General features: G+C 35.9%; 2 protein-coding genes across 5 annotated transcripts in view; one reads left to right on the forward strand and one right to left on the reverse strand.

Annotated features, from left to right (window-relative positions):
- The first annotated feature begins 814 nt into the window (after positions 1–814).
- Positions 815–20526, forward strand: part of LOC111627133 (putative leucine-rich repeat-containing protein DDB_G0290503) — a 45708-nt gene continuing 25996 nt past the window's right edge. For 3 of the 4 annotated variants that reach the window (XM_023370698.1, XM_023370702.1, XM_023370700.1), the window contains exons 1-10: positions 815–1105; positions 2080–2210; positions 2283–2439; positions 4421–4615; positions 4692–4829; positions 7816–7975; positions 8043–8125; positions 8192–8383; positions 15846–16007; positions 16087–16374. In XM_023370698.1, the coding sequence (XP_023226466.1) occupies positions 932–1105; positions 2080–2210; positions 2283–2439; positions 4421–4615; positions 4692–4829; positions 7816–7975; positions 8043–8125; positions 8192–8383; positions 15846–16007; positions 16087–16374 (1680 nt within the window). In that variant the 5' untranslated portion in view covers positions 815–931. Of the gene's footprint in view, positions 1106–1555; positions 1684–2079; positions 2211–2282; positions 2440–4420; positions 4616–4691; positions 4830–7815; positions 7976–8042; positions 8126–8191; positions 8384–15845; positions 16008–16086; positions 16375–20526 lie in introns of those variants that run through there. The other variant, XM_023370701.1, reaches the window with a different exon arrangement.
- Positions 19193–20526, reverse strand: part of LOC111627134 — an 11237-nt gene continuing 9903 nt past the window's right edge. Inside the window, exon 2 of the mRNA XM_023370703.1 lies at positions 19193–20218. Within this exon, the coding sequence (XP_023226471.1) occupies positions 19395–20218 (824 nt within the window). The 3' untranslated portion in view covers positions 19193–19394. The remainder of the gene's footprint in view (positions 20219–20526) is intronic.

Consider the following 20526-nt stretch of genomic DNA (forward strand, 5'->3'; position numbering starts at 1 on the left):
CGTATTGTCTTTATGTCTAGCAATCGGAACCCGGCAATGGCGCACGTGTCATCTTCATCCTTCCCTCTATCCCACTCTCTTCCATATCCCTTCCTTCCTTTCCTTCTCAGGCTATGCCTTTCGGTGCGGCCTAGCTCTCAACTAACTACACGTATCACACTCGAACAATTACACGGACGTCGCGATCTTATTCTCGATCGGAGAATGCAATATGTTGCGGATAAGAAAGAGATTAAGCTAATTGGAATTAAAGGTAGAGTCGTTGTTTTCCTCGAAATCTCCTCCTTTTACAATAACAATCGCGCCATCTATTCGTCAAGTAAGCGGGCTTTACTCCGTCACTGGGTGTCATTTAGTATCCAATCTGGAGTAGCCAAGAAGTATCTAACATAGAAAAGCGCAAAGATATGACAGTGGCACGAAGGTGTCCACATTAAGGAGGTAAGAATACATTATAATGCTTATACTTTCGTCTGGTGCAAGGAAAGCGTCCAACTTTCGAAGTTTTACTGCACAATGGAAGATATCATAAAGAACTCGTATAAAATCCTATACTTCGGGTCTCCAATACGCGTATGACATACGAAATCCTAGGTCATTGACACGTATCCCCATTAAATTGTTACGAATAGCCTCGAAGCTATTGTGTTAAAAATTGTAAAAAATGTTTTAAATTAAACGAAGAATATTTCTTTGAAGTAAAAAGATCTCTTCATTATTTTCGAGTACATTTTAAAAATATATACAGGCATTTCGAATAACTTTAGAATTAAATGTTTTATCGTTAGAATCATTTTTAATTTAAAACATATAAGAATAAACTGATTGGAATTCCAATTTTTCCTTATCCTTAACAAAAGTTATATCATTTTAATTTTCGATAGGATAGATTTTAAGGGACACGAAAATCGATTTAAAGAATATTTTAAAAATGAGCCTTCGCATTAGTGAAATAGAGGAAAATATTTCAGAAATTAAAGAAATTTCTACCAAATTAACATACGAAGGATGTAAACTGAAGGATACTTTGAAACAAATAGAAAATAAATTACACGAGATGAAAGAAGATTCGTTTCTTGTTGAAAAGTTGAAAACATTAGAACAGGTAAAGATCGCTGCTTAATTCTTTTCGCGAATCATTGACTTTTTCATATTTTGTCTCTTTCCGCCCTTCTGACACTAAGAGAACCTTTTAATCGCAATTACTGCGGGTTTTGCCAGGTCCACAATGGGACTTATCCGAAACATACAGCTGGTGAAAAATTCCCTAAAGTGACAGGTTGACGTCTTAATCGTTTCGAAAATTCGGCCAAAGATAACATTTTTATTTTTATACTATGGCTCGAGAGACTTCGTAGAACTTTATTCAAATGCCGAGCGGTTAACACTGGCCGCCAGTTCGATCAACGGATTCGACACGTCGACTTGGTGTTTTCTTCACGCGTCTACCACCTAAATAGAGACAATTTCGCCAAGAAAGTCCTCCCTACAGGCATCTCCACCTTAGCAGATCGCCCGTACGGTTGCATTATCTTATTCCATCGACCGACCCAAACCCATTTACTCACGATCCCCACACACATACAAGCACGATTTGCTAGGATTACAAAACATCGTAGCACTTAGAGCCTCCGATTTCCACGGCGCATCATTATTATAAATATTTAGCTTTATATGAATCGGGTGAGTGGATTGATATATTTTATATCAAAAAATGTCAGAAACCTGTGTACCGTAATGTAGCATCAACAGTATTTGTCGGGTATACGTTGAGTTAATATATGTATACTTTAACTTCACTACGTACTTTAGATACGTCTAAATTAAAAACTTAAATTTCTAGCCTTTATGTTCCGCTTAATAATTTCGAATAACAAACATCTCGATATGACATATAAAGCCATTATAATTATAACATACAATGCCATAAACCGTAATAGAACGTATGTTTTGTAGAGAGAGATAGGCCGAACAATCCGCCATTTTGTTTCCTACTGACACAAAAAAGAACTTAATAAATTTATATTTTTCTTTATATGAAATTATAGAAAAACTAAATTAAATAATTATTTAATTTAGCAATTAAAGATATCAGAGAAGAAGAATGAAGAGGAAGAAAGAAAATTATTTTTATCCACAAGACCATATCTTAGGAAGAGAGGATCCGATCTGAAAGAAGCTCGCGATATTGCGGCGGAAGCGTCGAAGCAGTAAGAATTTCTAGATAAAATGTCTAAAGTTTTAGGCTTAAAGCGAAAGAAAATGAATTATTCATTTTTTAGATTAAAGAGAGAAGTAAATAAAAAGGACAAACTCTTACAGACTTACGAGAGATTACAGAATAGCGAAACAATCTTAAACGAAGAAGTAGAAAGTAAGAAAAATTTAATCGAAGAGTTAGAAAAGAAGAGAGAACATTTGGAAATTAAACTAGATCGAGTGAGTTGTAAAACGTTTTTAAAAATGTATTAGCAAATCGGTCGAAAATAGACAACGAACTTAAATACGATCCGTTTTTCCTTCGACCACTGAAAACTGGTCTCGGTCGCGTAGTTTTCCGTTATCCACCAGTTTAATATCTAAATACTGTGGTTTCCCATAGAGAATTCTCTCGGGAGACAACCATTCCCTCGCACATCTTCCATATATCTGTTGCAGTCCCTATTCCGCAAGCAAGCCATTTAAGGGGTTCTGAATAATTATCTTATATCGTGACTTATATATTAATAGTAAATTTTCAGTAAATGAATAAAATAAAATAAAATAAAATTTCATTGGTGTAAATGTAATATTTAACATGGTAATTTTGTTTTCGAGATAAACCATAATTTACAATATAGGCCTAAGCTAATCGTCTATACTGAAAAGCAGAAGTTGGAAGGAAATTTGCTTTTTAAAAATCTCTATATTCATTTTAATTGTTCTTTATTTGTTCTTCAATATTTTTCTAAAATAAAACATTATAAGAGTAGATGTAATTATTTTGGAAAATTTGTACGAAATCGTCACGTACTCCGAGTCACGATTATTCTTTGTAATTTCCAGCCAAAAAACACCAAAAATATAATATGACTTACAACATAGTATAGAGTAAGAACATAGAGAAAGCGATTCACCATTTTGTACCCTACTGCTAAGAAGAAAGCTTCGGGCAATCATATTTTAGCTGAAAAATTAATTTTATTTATTTATTTATTACATATATATTACGAATTTAGAAAGTAGTGAAAAAATAATAATATATAAATAAGCTACGGTAGGTAGAAATGAAAAATCTTCGTCAACAGAAAATGGCGGATTAATGAAAACAATCTCAAAATGTCCAATTACCGTACTCGTACAGAAATGGAATCCTGACCCGTACACCCCGAGTAGTATAATATCATCAAAAATTAGACCAGCATTTTTACCCATTGTCGAGATTAAAAGAGACGATTAGTGGAACCAATTAAAGCCATTCTTATTGACGATATTTGTTATTGCGCTAATTTTTTCAATCGGACACACATCGGCCTTAATCGCTTTAGTTCCCAGCTATTTTTGATATTAATGTAATTAAACATAAAAAATACTTAAAACTGAAAAAAACGAAAGAAATGCGTTAATTTTGAAGAAAAAGCTTCAAACTTAATTTTCCATCGTCTCGCCTTTCCGCGAAATCTGACACCGACCAGTCATTGCGTTTACAGCTGGATGACCTCGAGAACAGCTGGACGTTCGTAGACGTCTCGGGAGGAAAAGGGTTTAAAGTAGGGTGAATACTAGCTGGCCGTATATTTTTAAATATTTTTCAAAAATTAAAATTTTTATTGCGATTTCCGACCCCCTCGACTTAATTAAATTTATATATAATAAAATCTATTAATTAAAAAAATTCAAAAACTATCGGAGGTGGTTTTTGACATAAGAAACCAGCTTTAAATAACTTTACCGAAGTAAAATCCGTGCGCTACAAGTTTAGAACGATGAACTAAATTTGATAAAAAAATCGCATTAAAAACAATTAAGCGTTAATCGCGCGTCATTAAAGGTTGATTAAAATCGCGATAAAATTTTTTCGCGCGGGTAAAAATTTTTGAAAAAATTTGGAGACAAAAAACATCCAAAAATCCAAAAAACTTTTTCGGGGCCCAAAGGCCCGAGTTTTATGTAACGCTATGTAACTTGCCCGAGTTAACTCGGGAGAGGAACTAATACTTAATTGGTCCTCTGCGAGTAAGACGCAAAAATACACAATTACGTAACAAACATCTTAAATACGGAAGTTAATTGTTTACGTGTTTGTTTACCTATGTACTGTACAGTACTTTATTCGATAAGCTGGACACTGGTCGATAAACTGCAAAAATAAGAATTGGTCGAGAATCCTTAAAATGTACACGTAATCGGCAAATAATATAATAAATTAATATATTTCCAGATACAGATGATTTTACACAATAAATCCGAAATAATCATCGAACAGCGAAGCAAAAATGACATTTTGAATACGAAAGTTGAAGAACAGAAAGAGGAATTAAAGGAACAAAACAATAAACTGCAGCTGGTTACGGACAAATTAAATAATACGAAATGTTCTTTATATTCCGTAGCGAGTGCCTTAAAAGAAGAAAAAGTAATATAAACATTTCAAAATTCATTTAAAAAATAAATTCGATACATAATTAATTTTATTTTCTTTTTCGTTTTAGAAATTAAACGAAATATCTCTAAAGACTAACGATGCGTTAGAAAAATCTCTAGCTAAATGTAAAGAAGAGAAACGAACACAAATGGAAAACACGGAAAATTTACAAGACAATGTCGCCAGGAAACACAATGAATTTAAGGTTGATAATATTTTTATTTATTTACTTTTCCGAAGGTAATATTTTTACATTCATTTACAAGTACGCAGTTTCTTTTTAATAAGAAAATTTCATTAATTAAAATCAATCAACAATTTGTTAAAAACGAGCGTATTTAGTCATCTTTAACGGGATTTTTCATATTTGTGGCCGCTAAGAGAGTCTTTATCGTCGAAAGCCCACTAATAGTTGACTGGATAACGTCGCAGTTGGTTTGGGTTCGAGCCTCGCCACGTAAAGTTTTCGGATTTTCTTTGAGTTCGTAACACCTAAATAGGCATCTTTCCTGCGCACATCGCCCACGTGTCGTGTTACCGCATACAAACAAACGTATCCGGGACAAACCATCCCGAAAAATTCCTGGAGAGCATCTTTTTTTTAACTCTCTGCGCCCTGTATGCACTAAGAGGGCATCTTTTAGCGTGCCCATTATGGGTTCGGCCAGGCTGGCAATAGGACGGCCGGGTGGGGAGGGACGGGGCTCGACAATCCGGACGGACTACCCCCGAAAAATTCCTGGTGATTTAACGACCGGCGTGGAGAGCATCTGTGATGGCATCAGATTCGCTATATTCTAAAACTTACTGAAGATGGCTATTTAAAAATTGCCGCTAACATTTCCTTTTAATATCAATAAACTGTTGCTGGATTTAAATGACTCTTAGCTTTACACTCTTCTCAAACTGAAGTTAATTAATAATCAAACCGTGACAAAAAATCTTTAAAATGCAGCTTTTTATTAACTTTTCCAACGTTTTCGGCCATTTGAATCACCTTCCTCGGGATGAATTTTGAACGTTTGAATTTTCATACGCACGCCAGGAAATAAAAATACAATACGTACGGGTTACTTGTACAAATTTACATATAATATAAGAATAAATGATTAAATAAAAATAAAATAAGTAAATAAAAATAGTAGCACAATTGTGTTTAGTTCTTTAACCGTTCGTCCCTTTTCGTACTAAAGTATTCGGATTATGTCCGCTCTCCATGCCGCAGAGACTATTCTCTACTAAAGTTTATTGCTTGTCCTTTCTGGTTAATCTTGTGTATTTGCCATGCTTCCCCGTATTTAAGGTGTCTCTTGTCCCGAGTCTTTTGTATTACTTTAGCTCTTTCCCAATCCACTATTACCTCTGTCGGGTCTGCTATAACGTACAGTACGTCGCTAGAGTGGTGATTGGCTTCCCGTTCTGTAATGTTATTTTAACCTTTCTTTTAATGACCTCCCTGTGGCTCCGATGTAGTAAAGCTCTTTTTGTCGCCTTTCGTTTTGTACGGGTATTCTATAAATTTCCGCAATAAGGCTCTGGTCTATGTCTTCCTTATCCGTACGTAGTATCCGTTATATTTTTGGATTCCTTTTAAAAATTATCTTTTTGTTTGTTGCTGTATTCCATCACTGTGTATTCTTCTATTCTTTTTCGTTCATCTTCTATTCTTCTTATGGCCTTTATCGCCTTCCGGTTGGCTCCGGATTGCTTAGCAAGCTCTGTGAAGAAAGCGTACACACACAGCAACAGAGTACAAGACGGATCAAAGAATTAAAGCGCATCAAAGAGCTAGCTAAGCAATTCGGAGTCGACCGGAAGGCGATAAAGGCCATTATTTAATTTGGTAAGCTTTTCTTGCGGTGCTCGTACTTTTCAACATTGTAATTATTGAGTTTTTCATACTTTTACTCATACTAATACATTTAATTTCAAGAAGTATTATGGAGGTGATCGGCACAGTATTTCGCTGCCTTCAAAGTGTCGTTGGGGCAGTCCAGTCGAAAACTACGGCCTTAAACCACTCGGCCATCCGACTATTACTAAACACACTATTAGAAAAAGCCCTCTTAGTGTCTTCGGGGAAGACAAAGAGAAAAACAAAAACATATATATTAATATATCGGAAGAAAGCAAAAAAAATGGAAATTATACCGAAGAATTCTAGTTAAGTTTTGTAGTATTTGTTTCATTTTATAGATAAAAGTTACATACTCAATCATTTATGAAACTATCTCTGTAAAAACTATAATAAATTGTAGAGCTAAGAGTCATAATCAAATCGTTTAAAAATGCGCGCGTTATAGCGAAGCTCCGTCGTCGGCCATTACAATGGCCTAGTAACCTGGCAGCCGAGGCGTAAGCGGATACGGGCAACCAGATCGAAATGTCGGACGACGCTTAACTTTTTATTTATTTTAAAAATGTAATTTTTAAATTTTTGACTTTCGTCTTACAACGAAACGCCTTTTATATCGGGCCGCGTAGACGTAATTTCGACATTTCGAATTTTTGTACAAACGACCGCGATAAAATACTTTAGAACGTTCGAAGCGGGTGCGTAATTAGAGTAACCAACGGGCGTTTCATCGCGTATTTCGTTAGAAACGGATCGATTGGGGATGTTTGACAATACGGAACTTTCGAACGAATATATTGGCTGGCCGCGACGCCACCAACGCTGGCCATCTCATTTACAAAGCGTGCGATAAAGCCCTTTGTCCCGTAGCTTATTTCTTGGCGTGCACATTAAAGGACGATCGCATGGCGCCGATATGTTCTTATTCTAAATCCCAGCCAATGCTATCGTAAGGGAAATAATGGCGTCGTTATTTTATTATTAATGGGCGAAGGAATTTTCAAAGATTTGGCGATCGATGCGTATTTGCTCGGCGTCGCTCCCAGCTGGTCCAAAAATTGACCGAGTCGGATTAACGACTGGCCGGCACGCGGAGCGAAGATAATCTTAGAGAAGCGATTTCGACGAAGAAAAACCTCGGTCATTTTACGACGGCGGGATCGAAAGTTTGCGACAAAGGTGGCGAGTAGACGGAATTGTAATTGTTGTCCAGTTAATTAAGTTCTTTTTTCTGAATGACCGAACGTGGCTTTTACCACCGATATATTATTTATAGCGCCGTAACATTGATTTATAAACCGGAATTAGTAGTTACGTTAGATTTTTTAAAATTAAGGCAAAGGATTACGACCTGTTACGATGGAAAGAACAAATCGATAAGCGAACGAAAAGCATCGTCGTCTTAGAAAGAGAGTTGGTAAAATTAGAAAAGTCGAAAGATGCCGTCGAGAAAATACAAGAAAAGAAGAAAAATACAATCGCTAGTTTACGCAAGGGTAAATCTTTAACAATCAAATGTATTCTCCGTGTAATATTTTACAGAATTTTAACGAAATTTGACAGATATTTCGAATTATAAGAAAAGATACGGGGAATATCAGAATAGCATTTATTCTCTTAACAGACAGCAAATGGCTACGGACGACGTGAGTATTTTTTGCAGAAAACTCTTAACTTTTACCTGGATTTTGCTTAAAACTTAATATTTTCAGGACGTACAAAATGCAAAATCGGCCAAGAAAAGAGTATTAACGTTGGTTAAAATAAATCGGCAGAAAGAAGATGCGTTAGAAAATAGATTAAAACAAATTAAAGCGGAAAAGCGAAAATTTACTTCGTCCGTAATAAATTCGGAAAAAATTAAAAATTCCTTTAATAACGAATATATAACTTTAATTAACGAGGTAAGCTCGATTTTATTAAATAGCGTTAAGTAGAAAAATTACGTCGTCTAGATCAAAAGTACGGTACAACCGATACCGGGCGATTAACGCCGTTTGATGGTTAAAAATAAATTCAACATCGGCTCGATCTTTTCCTCCAGAATATTCCAAATTAAATTTCTTTACGGCGCTACAACCTATCTCTATACAAATTGTTTACTATATTATTTATTTATTTGAAAACTCCGTACATAAAATGAACTTTTAGGAGGAGGGATCTTCCGTAATACAAAGCCCAACTGGATCATTATAACAAGAATAAATCTTAAAAACTTGGAAATACATCAAAGTTTTCTAAAATAGGTTGAATGATTATATCACCTTGTTCGGCAATAAGGTAAAATTTAGAAATTCTACCTTAACATTAATAACTTTATTCAATTTAATATAGCATTAATAACTTTGGTCAATACATTATATTTACGCCGTATAGACTCGACTGAGTCGTCGATGGAGAATAATCCACCGATTCTATCTGCTGGAATTTTGCAAACAACATTATTAGGAAGTGTCGATAGACTCGAGTATTCAAAATTCTCACAGTCAAACGTGTAGTGATTTAAAGTCGCGCATCCTTTCTTATAAAACGGACACATTTCCGGTGAACCAAGTGTTTCCGCGTTAAACGATACTTATTTAGACGAATCTGTAATATCGTTTCTTAACAATAAACGGTAGCTGCTGATAATAAATGTAAAAGCACCGGTTGTTGTCTAATATTTCTGGGTACAGTAAGTGGTACTTAGCCTTAAGAATCCTGTCCTCTTCTTCTCTGGAGAAAAGATTATCAAACTCTTGTAAAATTGTATCTGCGTAATATTTCAAAACATCTGGAGAGGAATCTATCGAGGAGAGTGAGATACCTATTCTATTAAATAGATTCTCCAGTTTAGTTAACCAACAGAACTTTTCGATAAAAACTTCTTCCAAGTAAAATAAGCCTCGTATTCCGAGGATACGAGTCATCGTATAAAATAAGCCTCGTATTCCGAGGATGATGGGTCAGAGACTGCGTTTCTCAGAAAATTTAAGATTAATTTAACAAAGCGTTTCCGGGGAAACTCGAGGCCCAATTCGGATCTAATTGCGTACGATGGGATCGACCTTTCGAGACCAAAAAGACGACGAAAGAACATCGGTTCTACGGAGTCGATACCCTCAAAACAAAAAGGCCCCAAAAGAGCAGACCGTAAGACCAACTCGAAGTAAAAAGAGAGGCGGCAAAGCCATATGACTGTTTTTAACCCTTCTCGAGATTTCTATTATAACATTTATTTTGGAAAATGCCTTTAACGTAAGAAATGTAGTTTGGGAACGAGCCAGTAGCCGAGAGACGAATCCCTAAATATATAACTTCATTAACAACACTGATTCCTTTACCATTTAAGAAAAACTTATCGGCTTTTCTCAACCTTCCACCGTGTCTATAAATTATTATTTTCGACTTGGATAAATTAATACTCAAACCCAAATTAGACGAATAATTATATAACGTGTCCAATTTCCTTTGTAGATCGATCGGGGTGGTGGATAACGCCACTGTATCGTCAGCAAATTGAAGTAAAAGGACTTCGTAGTCTCCCAGAGAAATGGAATATTTACTTAAATCGTCAAAAACTTGTACCGTGTCATTAACATAACAAATAAACAATATCGGACTTAAGGAATCACCCTGTGGTAAACCCTTTTCTAATGTAAAGGCATCTGTAGACCCGGCACTAGTGGAAATCCTTGCGTTCAAATTCTGAAAATAAGCATTGAATAATGTCAATAAACTTGTCAGAGATTCCAAGCATTTTTAATTTAAATAACAAAATCTTCAAAACAACACTGTCAAAGGCTTTCTCGTAGGCAAGTAAACGTTGTCTTTTCTTTGATAGTTGTCTACAAATAATGGAGCGGAGAATCAGAATATTACTTGAAGCGCTCTTACGAGGTTGGAAAGCAAATTGCACAGCTCGAATCAAATTTCTCTCTCTTAGCCAAATACCCAATCTATTTGTCAAAATAGAGGTAAATATCTTTCGAACTACAGACAACAGCGATATTGGTCGAAAGTTAGCGGGCTCGTCTAGCGGACCTTTTTTATGGATAACTTTTATCTTTACCTCTAACCACGATTTCGGAATTCTAGCAGTGTCATAAACCCGATTAAATAACTTGGCCAAGTAAGGAACCAAAGTGTCCCTTGAGTAAACAATTAAAGACGGTGAAACATTATCCACCCCGGGAGCAGAACGAATTCGCATCTTTTGAAGCGCTGTATTCACCTCTGCATCAGAGATTGGAAGATCTAAAATAGGAACAACAACAAAAGAAGCCATCGGTAGTGACAGAATCGGGGGGTAAATTCGATGTATTTAAACTAAATAACTGTTGATAATAAATAAACCGATCGGTCAAGGAAATCTCTTGGTGTAGTATGCGCCTGACCCGGCGAAACGACCTACCCGATACCAAAAGGTCTTAGTCTCTAATCCCAGCCAACTGTAAAGCATAATTACAAAAATATTTCTTCTTTTTGGCCCTAATAAGTGAATTATATTGTCGTTTTAAATTTAAAAAGGAAGCCAAATCAGCCCCTACTATTAGATCTGCGGAATTTGCCCAAGGCAATGTTCTTCGCTCGCTTCTGAATGTAACATGACCTATCAAACCAAGGGGGGCGAATCCTCCTGTAAGGTTCAACACCTTCAATTAACACATTTAGTCTTCTCGCTATAGAGCATAGTTCGAATAAAATAATACCATAGAAATCATCAACGGACACAGAATCAAAGTTTATATTCCGAAACTGCGATACTGCGTCACCAAGTAATTGAACTTTAGAATCATTCCAAACATAACGAATCTTGGTGAGACAAAGCCCATCAACAAAGGAAATCTGTTTCCGGTCGACAACTGTAATTCCACTGGAAGATGAGAGAGACCCAACACGAAGGGATTAAACCTTACGAACCAGATTCTGAGAAACGACAATAAAGTCTATAACCGAGCTACCACTCTTGACAAAAAAGTTAGCTCACCTGGGAAATCTCCCTTAGTACGACCATTAAGGAGAATAAAATCGCGTTCAATCAACCAACGCGGAAACTGTCTCCCGGCCGTGTCGGCCTTTAAATCCTTCAACCGTCTGACATCAAAAATGTTGGGAGTGGCTACGTTCAAATGCGAATCAATTCCTTCACCAATACGGACGTTAAAATCGTCCATTATCACGATTCCACGGTAGTACGAAGACTAAGACTTCAAAATAGAAGAAAACGAGTTTAAACGTAAGCCCCGCTGTCTCCGCGAGCCAGCATACACCACCGGCACCAGGATATTTCTAGGTTCGAGGACCGAGTAAAGCGATAAGCCAATCACCATCAAATCGGGATAAATTTCCAATAACTCGAAATGCCCTTTAACTTCATCAAAAAACGAACAAAATACCACCACGGGGTCTACCCGGCCCCAATGGCTTTTCCGCCGGAATCATAAAATACCTCCAGTTTACTGTAAGAAAGTTAGCAAGAAAATCTCCATCCACCGAAACCATCCAGGTTTCAACAAGGGCTACGGAAACACTCCACAATAATTCGAAAAAAGCAACGATTCCGATTACAATTCCTCCATGCTGATTAGGTTTTCTTTCTATTTTTTCTAGCCGATAGTCTTTTATATATGGTGGAGGATTTACATCATTTGTCCAAGTTTCGCAAAAAGCTAATACATCAAAGTTGCAGTTATATTCCTCGGTTGTTTTAAGTATTTCTAAATATTTATTATTTAAGCCTCTTACGTTGCAATAAAAAACGAATATGCCCTTTTTGGAGAAGTCATCTATCTTTGTATGTGTTAATAATTCAATCATTCCGAAAAATTTTCTCTAAACTGTCCAATGTTGGTATCCGAATTGTTGGAGAAGAAGTATCCTTTTTTAAATACACATTTCCGTTATTTGTCCAAGTGTTTAATATTTTTCCTTGTTTTTTTAACATTCTGGTTTTATAGAAAATATTTCTATAATATGGAGTAAGATGTTCATTTATATATATTCTATATTCCTCATTTATAATATGGCACGCATTTGTAGTTATTTTTATCTTCTTCTTTTAAATATTTTTTGTTTGACAACTGAATTGGCACATTTCACTATAATTGGTTGCGATTTAGTTTTGAATTCTTTTCTTTCGTTATTAGTGGATTTAATTCTATAGACATTCAATAGACCTGATTGATTAAAATTATCATCAATAAACGAAAAAATTTTATATGCTATTTCTGTTAAGTTCTCATTCTGAAGTGTCGGCACGCCAACAATCTCCAAACTAGAGTTGTTTAAATCCTGCTCCAACATGCAGAATTTTTCTTTTAAAGAATTTAATTCTGTCTTTGTACTTTTATTCTCTTCCTTTAGTTCTGTCATTGTTTCGATAACAGTTACATAGTTTCTCTCTAAAATATTAATTCTCTCTTCCATTTTGTCAAACTTGTTTGCTAAGAATTCTAACGATTTCTGGATTTCTTTGTTTGTTTCTTTTATGTTACTCAACTCTAAGTGTATAACTTTGACTTCTTGTAAAATTACTTCAGAATTTTTGGTAGTTATACTTAAGGGTGACGTTGGAGTGAAAGTTAGATTATCTGGTGTTCTATCCACGTTTTTACTATAATTATGTGAAGTCATAATAATCTGTTCACACTCACCCAGTTCTCTGTCGTCTTCCAGTTCCTGTGTCCAATTTACGTTGTTCTTAACAATTTTCACTAATTTGCAATCTTCACATTTCCAAGTTTTTTTGTAAGACTTGCTGAACTTATGAAAGTTTGCTGCCTGTATCCCAAAACAATAGAAGTGAATACTACGATTAAACAACATTGGTTAAATTTTAGATACGTATACCGTCACGGCGGGACTTCCCGTTTTGCGACTAGCCTCACTCCCGACGCCGGCTGTTGTCGCTTTGAATTCGAGGGGTTGGTTTGCGTGTCGCGTTGTTCGACTTTCGCAAAAATGGATTTCGACAATTTAACGTCGTTAAGTATCGATGTTAGGATACCTTCCGATATAAAATTCGCGATTAAGATGGGTAGGCAACCGGTAGAAGCCAAGTGTGGCAAGCGCGACGGCGTTCGTAAAATAAGAAGACACTAGTTCGATTTATTTCCGAAGTCGCGAGTGCAGCGTTAATTAATACTTCGGCATTCGAAGGTACTTTCGAGGGTAAATTTGGTAAGGTATCGTGGGGAACGATATTCGCTTTCGTCTGGCACCTCATTTGCATAGACCCAGGGTGGCCAAGCTCCTCGATAGTCCGAGCCATTTTTCAAAATTTGAAATTTTTCGCCAGCCGCAATTAAATACGTATTAAAAAGGTATGCAAAAAATTCCAGATTACAAATTATATCCGTAGCAAGAGTGATACAAATTGTTTCCTCCAGTGCACAATGTCAACTGTCCGTTGTAATGACAGTTTACAAATTCAAAATCTGTCTGGAGTCGGTCGATAACGGACGATTACTCCACTGTTTATGTTCGTTGGCGCAGTTTTCGATGAGTCGTATCATTCTTAACTTGGACGGAAATGAAATTTGTTACAACGTTGCACTTAGTCTTTCATATTTGTTGTTAGTAATTTAAAAGACATTTTGAAACACATACGGAACGATAATAATTTTTTAAAATATAATGACACAAAAATGAAAAGGGAACTCGGGTACATCTATCGAGAGCCACAAATAATCCTTCAAAGAGCAGCGTGTGGCTCGCGAGCCGCAGGTTGGCCACCCCTGGCATAGACGGTTCGTCGAAGTCTTCGTGTTTGGCCGAATGACTGACGACGACGACGACGACAACGACGAATAGAAATGCGTTTTTTTTTTAATAATTCGTTTAGAGTGATTTTTCCGATCTCTTCCCCCCTTTTTCGCGGCGGCTTAGCCGCCGCCGTCTTTCGTTTGCGCGCGCGCGTCGTCACGTGACAACGCTCGGCTCCAAACAGCCAGCGTCGGGAACGAGGCTACTCGCGAAACGGGAAGTGCCGCCACGAGGGTACACGTATCTGAAATTTAACGGCAACGTTAAATTGCTTCCGTTCGAAGCATTACCTTGTCTATCGTAGGCAAAGGAGTGTAACTCGCCAATGTCGTCCAAAGGTAACCGATGTTCCTTTATCTAGTCGCGAACATACTTTCCAGTTTCCTTATCGAGGACGAGGTCGACCGGTTGGCCATTTGCAGATTGGCGATACGCCGCATTTAAAGTCGTCTCCAAATATTGCCAATTCTTTATCCGAGTGCCTCTTAAAATAATGTTCTAACTTTGGATATTTTACGCCCGGATGACTCGGTGGACGACGATGTTTAGTTCCCTTCCGTTTGCTTTAACGCTTCTGGAGGAGTACGCGGGAACATTTCCAAAAAGATAGAACTAATGACGCCGAATAACATAATAGACCGACTCGACAGCGCCCCCAAATTGTTTACAATATTTTAATAATTAATTAGTCAAATTATAGCCCGGTATGATTTCTGTTGTATCGTTTACCGATACTTTCTATTTAAAGCGGTTTGTGGTTTAATATAGCTTTATTATTACACATTAATTAAATACTACTATAATTTTCGGATAATTCCTAGCCCCGTACGAGCGTAATCTCTCGTCGCGGCCAAGAATCCTGGCGACGAACGAATAGTTTTCGATACAGATTTCATTCGTCTTCTTTCGTCTCGAAATCCGCTTGTATTTTCGAGGGAGAAATTCGTTGCAAATAGGCCAAACCGAGTTTATGGCCTAGTTTGCGTCGAAATCGTCATTTAATAATGTACTTTCGGGATTTTCCGACCGGCTTCTACGTACTCGGCTTCTACGTACTATTTTAGACGCGGTTTTTTGCATCTTTACGGGAAATCGAACGTATTTTCAGGCCCATCTAAAATTTTAAAATTAGTCTCGGAAGAGGGCGATTTAATTTTCGCACCCGGTGAAAACGGTAAGACGGGCTGTAATGTAATAATCTTAATATTCGCTATGGTTACTTTCTGCCCGAGCAACGCCGGGGTCGTCCGCTAGTATTGTATAATAGGCGGTGTATAATATCGAAGAGGGGTCTGATACGCATTGCCCTAACTTTCGTGCCGATCGGATCCCCGTGGTTTCTTAAATAACGGGAGTTCCACTCGTTACAGTTTCTAATGCTATTTAACAATTATTTCGAGCCTGACTTTTATCCGTAAGAACGTATCCTATGACTAGTAATCCCCCGTGGTAATTGAAAAACTCGAGACTTTGTAAATTTTAAAAAAAGAATTCAATTCTATGGAAAATCTAAATAACTTTTATCTTTTAAGCGGCCTTTACCGAGAGAAATTATTATTTTTATAAATCGTACGAAAGATTTAAAACTTATTAATAAATAGTTTGGAAATATTTTTTCAGGAGAAAGCGGTCCGAAACGAATTAAAGATACTGGAAAGGAAATTGTTGGTTTGCGCGGAAACGTTAAAAAATAAAGAATTTAAAAAGAACGAGTTAAAAGAAACACTGGAAAAATGTGAAAATGAAAAAAACAAACAAATGCATTTTTACGAAAACTCCAAGGTTTGAAAATAAATATGTATTTAATTAATTAAGCCAATCGCCAATATTAATGTACGATAAAATGCTCACTAATTTGTAGTTTATGGCGAGAAGAACTCGAACGAAACTAAGAACATTGACCAACAATAAAAATGTCTTGAAAAAAAGACTGGATGTTCAGAAAATTAAGCTAAAACAGAGAAAATTGCTGTTCGAAAAATTTAAAAACGACTTAAAAATACAAGAGGCCGAACTTAAAAGGCAATTTGAAATGGCCGAAAATAATAATAATAATATTAAAATATACATACATTTGATAAATGAAGTACAGAGAGAAGTAAAGAGAATTAACGAAAATATAAAAGAAGAAAAAAGCATTTTGGAAAAAGTGAGTTAAATTTTCCAATTTACTTTTTAATGGTTAGGTTAAAGAAAATGGCGCAATCGGATGGTGCCCGTTAAACTGTATATTTAACTTTTAATTATAAGAAATATAAACTTTATTTTTCGTTTTAAGTAATAAGAATATTAGCAGAAAAATACGGTCGTTATTATTTGACAGAAATTAAGTTTTCTAAGAATATTGCATTCGATTCCCGCCATCGTGAAAGACGTACGCTTTTCGTATTACTTTCTCTTCATTTATACAAGTACAGTGGAACCTCGATTATCCGGATTTTTCAAAATAAACAAAAATTTTACGAATTTGCTGATTTGCACTCGGCGAATTACGACACTATTTATGTACGTGATGGAATGCATAACTTTGTTTCGACAACGTCTCATCCGGCACGGTGGTCTTAAACTCTTAAATATATTTTACGTCGTAATAAAAGTATAACTTGACATACGTATTTATAAAAAATTTATATTCAAATTACATCATTTCTATGACCGAGGGCGGCGTAAGGCACGGGCGAAGTGGGTCACCACTTATGCCTGCCGGTCCGAAGGGCCTCGCGCCTCGAAGGTTTACGCATTACTTAAAAGTCGCGAACGCGACGAAAAAATTTTACTCGTCATAAAACGATAAATAGTTCGTCAAATTTTTATTCATAAAAATGCAGTTTCGACTGCTTTTTATTTTATAAAATCCGTCTTTTCGCGCCACCAGAGGGCCTTTTAAACCAACGGTGGGCAACCCCCGGCCCGCGAAAAGTTTCTATCTGGCCCGCGAGATGTTTAGAAGAAATTATAAATAAATATTTTTCGTTGTAATTCGTCTAGTTTAAATTGAATATTATATTCTGAAGGTGTTGCCGCAGCAATGACAGGAAAAAATAAGGGAGTCATTTCCTTATTCAAACAAAAAATGGGAGAACAGAATTTTTCAAAATTATTTATTATCTCATCGCATCATCCATCAAGAAAATCTATGCAAAAGCTATGCAATTAGAAAATGTAATGTCTGTCGTATCCAACTACATAGTGCTGTTTTTATTGTGTTTAAAGTCACTTAGACTATTTATAATTTATTTTGTATACTAGTACATTCTATATATTAACAGGACTTATTATACTGGAATTATGGATGTTCTTTATTAAGTTCACCTGTACAGGTGAACTTAATAAAGAACATTATTTTTAAACTGTAAGACTAAATATCTGCATTCATAATTCCAGTATAATAAGTCCTGTTAATATATAGAATGTACTAGTATACAATAAATTATAAATAGTGTAAAAAAAAGGACAAAAAGGCATAATAATTAAAGTCACTTAGATTTTACAAATAGGTGAGCCGTTCACTGTTTGGCACACGCATTTGTAAAATCTAAGTGACTCATACAACAAGGAATTCATATAAAACGGAATAATCAACAGTGTTATAGGGGGGGTCGACTGTAGTAATTAATTTCTTTTTATTTATTTATTTATTTATTTCATATTTGCAAACTAAAAATTTACAGGTCACAAGGTGTCAATTAACTACTATGGCCCGTGGAAAAAACGTAAAATTTATTCTGGCCCATGTTATAAAAAGGTTGCCCACCCTTGTTTTAAACAATAGGTAGTCTGTTAACGCTGGTCAATAGTAGTCCAAATTCAATACGAACGTTTATTTCTTGAAAATTTGATCACGATTTAAATACAGTATTTATTTTTAATATTACCGATATGTCATCGAAAAGGAAANCAGCCCTACTATTAGATCTGCGGAATTTGCCCAAGGCAATGTTCTTCGCTCGCTTCTGAATGTAACATGACCTATCAAACCAAGGGGGGCGAATCCTCCTGTAAGGTTCAACACCTTCAATTAACACATTTAGTCTTCTCGCTATAGAGCATAGTTCGAATAAAATAATACCATAGAAATCATCAACGGACACAGAATCAAAGTTTATATTCCGAAACTGCGATACTGCGTCACCAAGTAATTGAACTTTAGAATCATTCCAAACATAACGAATCTTGGTGAGACAAAGCCCATCAACAAAGGAAATCTGTTTCCGGTCGACAACTGTAATTCCACTGGAAGATGAGAGAGACCCAACACGAAGGGATTAAACCTTACGAACCAGATTCTGAGAAACGACAATAAAGTCTATAACCGAGCTACCACTCTTGACAAAAAAGTTAGCTCACCTGGGAAATCTCCCTTAGTACGACCATTAAGGAGAATAAAATCGCGTTCAATCAACCAACGCGGAAACTGTCTCCCGGCCGTGTCGGCCTTTAAATCCTTCAACCGTCTGACATCAAAAATGTTAGGAGTGGCTACGTTCAAATGCGAATCAATTCCTTCACCAATACGGACGTTAAAATCGTCCATTATCACGATTCCACGGTAGTACGAAGACTAAGACTTCAAAATAGAAGAAAACGAGTTTAAACGTAAGCCCCGCTGTCTCCGCGAGCCAGCATACACCACCGGCACCAGGATATTTCTAGGTTCGAGGACCGAGTAAAGCGATAAGCCAATCACCATCAAATCGGGATAAATTTCCAATAACTCGAAATGCCCTTTAACTTCATCAAAAAACGAACAAAATACCACCACGGGGTCTACCCGGCCCCAATGGCTTTTCCGCCGGAATCATAAAATACCTCCAGTTTACTGTAAGAAAGTTAGCAAGAAAATCTCCATCCACCGAAACCATCCAGGTTTCAACAAGGGCTACGGAAACACTCCACAATAATTCGAAAAAAGCAACGATTCCGATTACAATTCCTCCATGCTGATTAGGTTTTCTTTCTATTTTTTCTAGCCGATAGTCTTTTATATATGGTGGAGGATTTACATCATTTGTCCAAGTTTCGCAAAAAGCTAATACATCAAAGTTGCAGTTATATTCCTCGGTTGTTTTAAGTATTTCTAAATATTTATTATTTAAGCCTCTTACGTTGCAATAAAAAACGAATATGCCCTTTTTGGAGAAGTCATCTATCTTTGTATGTGTTAATAATTCAATCATTCCGAAAAATTTTCTCTAAACTGTCCAATGTTGGTATCCGAATTGTTGGAGAAGAAGTATCCTTTTTTAAATACACATTTCCGTTATTCGTCCAAGTGTTTAATATTTTTCCTTGTTTTTTTAACATTCTGGTTTTATAGAAAATATTTCTATAATATGGAGTAAGATGTTCATTTATATATATTCTATATTCCTCATTTATAATATGACACGCATTTGTAGTTATTTTTATCTTCTTCTTTTTAATATTATTTATAATTTTTTGTTTGACAACTGAATTGGCACATTTCACTATAATTGGTTGCGATTTAGTTTTGAATTCATTTCTTTCGTTATTAGTGGATTTAATTCTATAGACATTCAATAGACCTGATTGATTAAAATTATCGTCAATAAACGAAAAAATTTTATATGCTATTTCTGTTAAATTCTCATTCTGAAGTGTCGGCACGCCAACAATCTCCAAACTAGAGTTGTTTAGATCCTGCTCCAACATGCAGAATTTTTCTTTTAAAGAATTTAATTCTATCTTTGTACTTTTATTCTCTTCTTTTAGTTCTGTCATTGTTTCTATAACAGTTACATAGTTTCTCTCTAAAATATTAATTCTCTCTTCCATTTTGTCAAACTTGTTTGCTAAGAATTCTATCGATTTCTGAATTTCTTTGTTTGTTTCTTTTATGTTACTCAACTCAAAGTGTATAAGTTTGACTTCTTGTAAAATTACTTCAGAATTTTTGGTAGTTATACTTAAGGGTGACGTTGGAGTGAAAGTTAGATTATCTGGTGTTCTATCCACGTTTTTACTATAATTATGTGAAGTCATAATAATCTGTTCACACTCACCCAGTTCTCTGTCGTCTTCCAGTTCCTGTGTCCAATTTACGTTGTTCTTAACAATTTTCACTAATTTGCAATCTTCACATTTCCAAGTTTTTTTGTAAGACTTGCTGAACTTATGGAAGTTTGCTGCCTGGATCCCAAAACAATAGAAGTGAGCAAATTTAGAGCAATTGGAACAAGTCAATAAGTCACTTTCCGAAACTTTGTGCTTGCAAAAAGAACAAGCGCTCAAACGACGATTCGCCATAGCTCCACGCCTCCTCTACTCTCGCACACATCAC

Source organism: Centruroides sculpturatus, unplaced genomic scaffold (genome assembly GCF_000671375.1).
Source record: "Centruroides sculpturatus isolate CEXI.00-Female unplaced genomic scaffold, Cexi_2.0 scaffold471, whole genome shotgun sequence".
Taxonomy (NCBI): Eukaryota; Metazoa; Arthropoda; class Arachnida; order Scorpiones; family Buthidae; genus Centruroides; species Centruroides sculpturatus.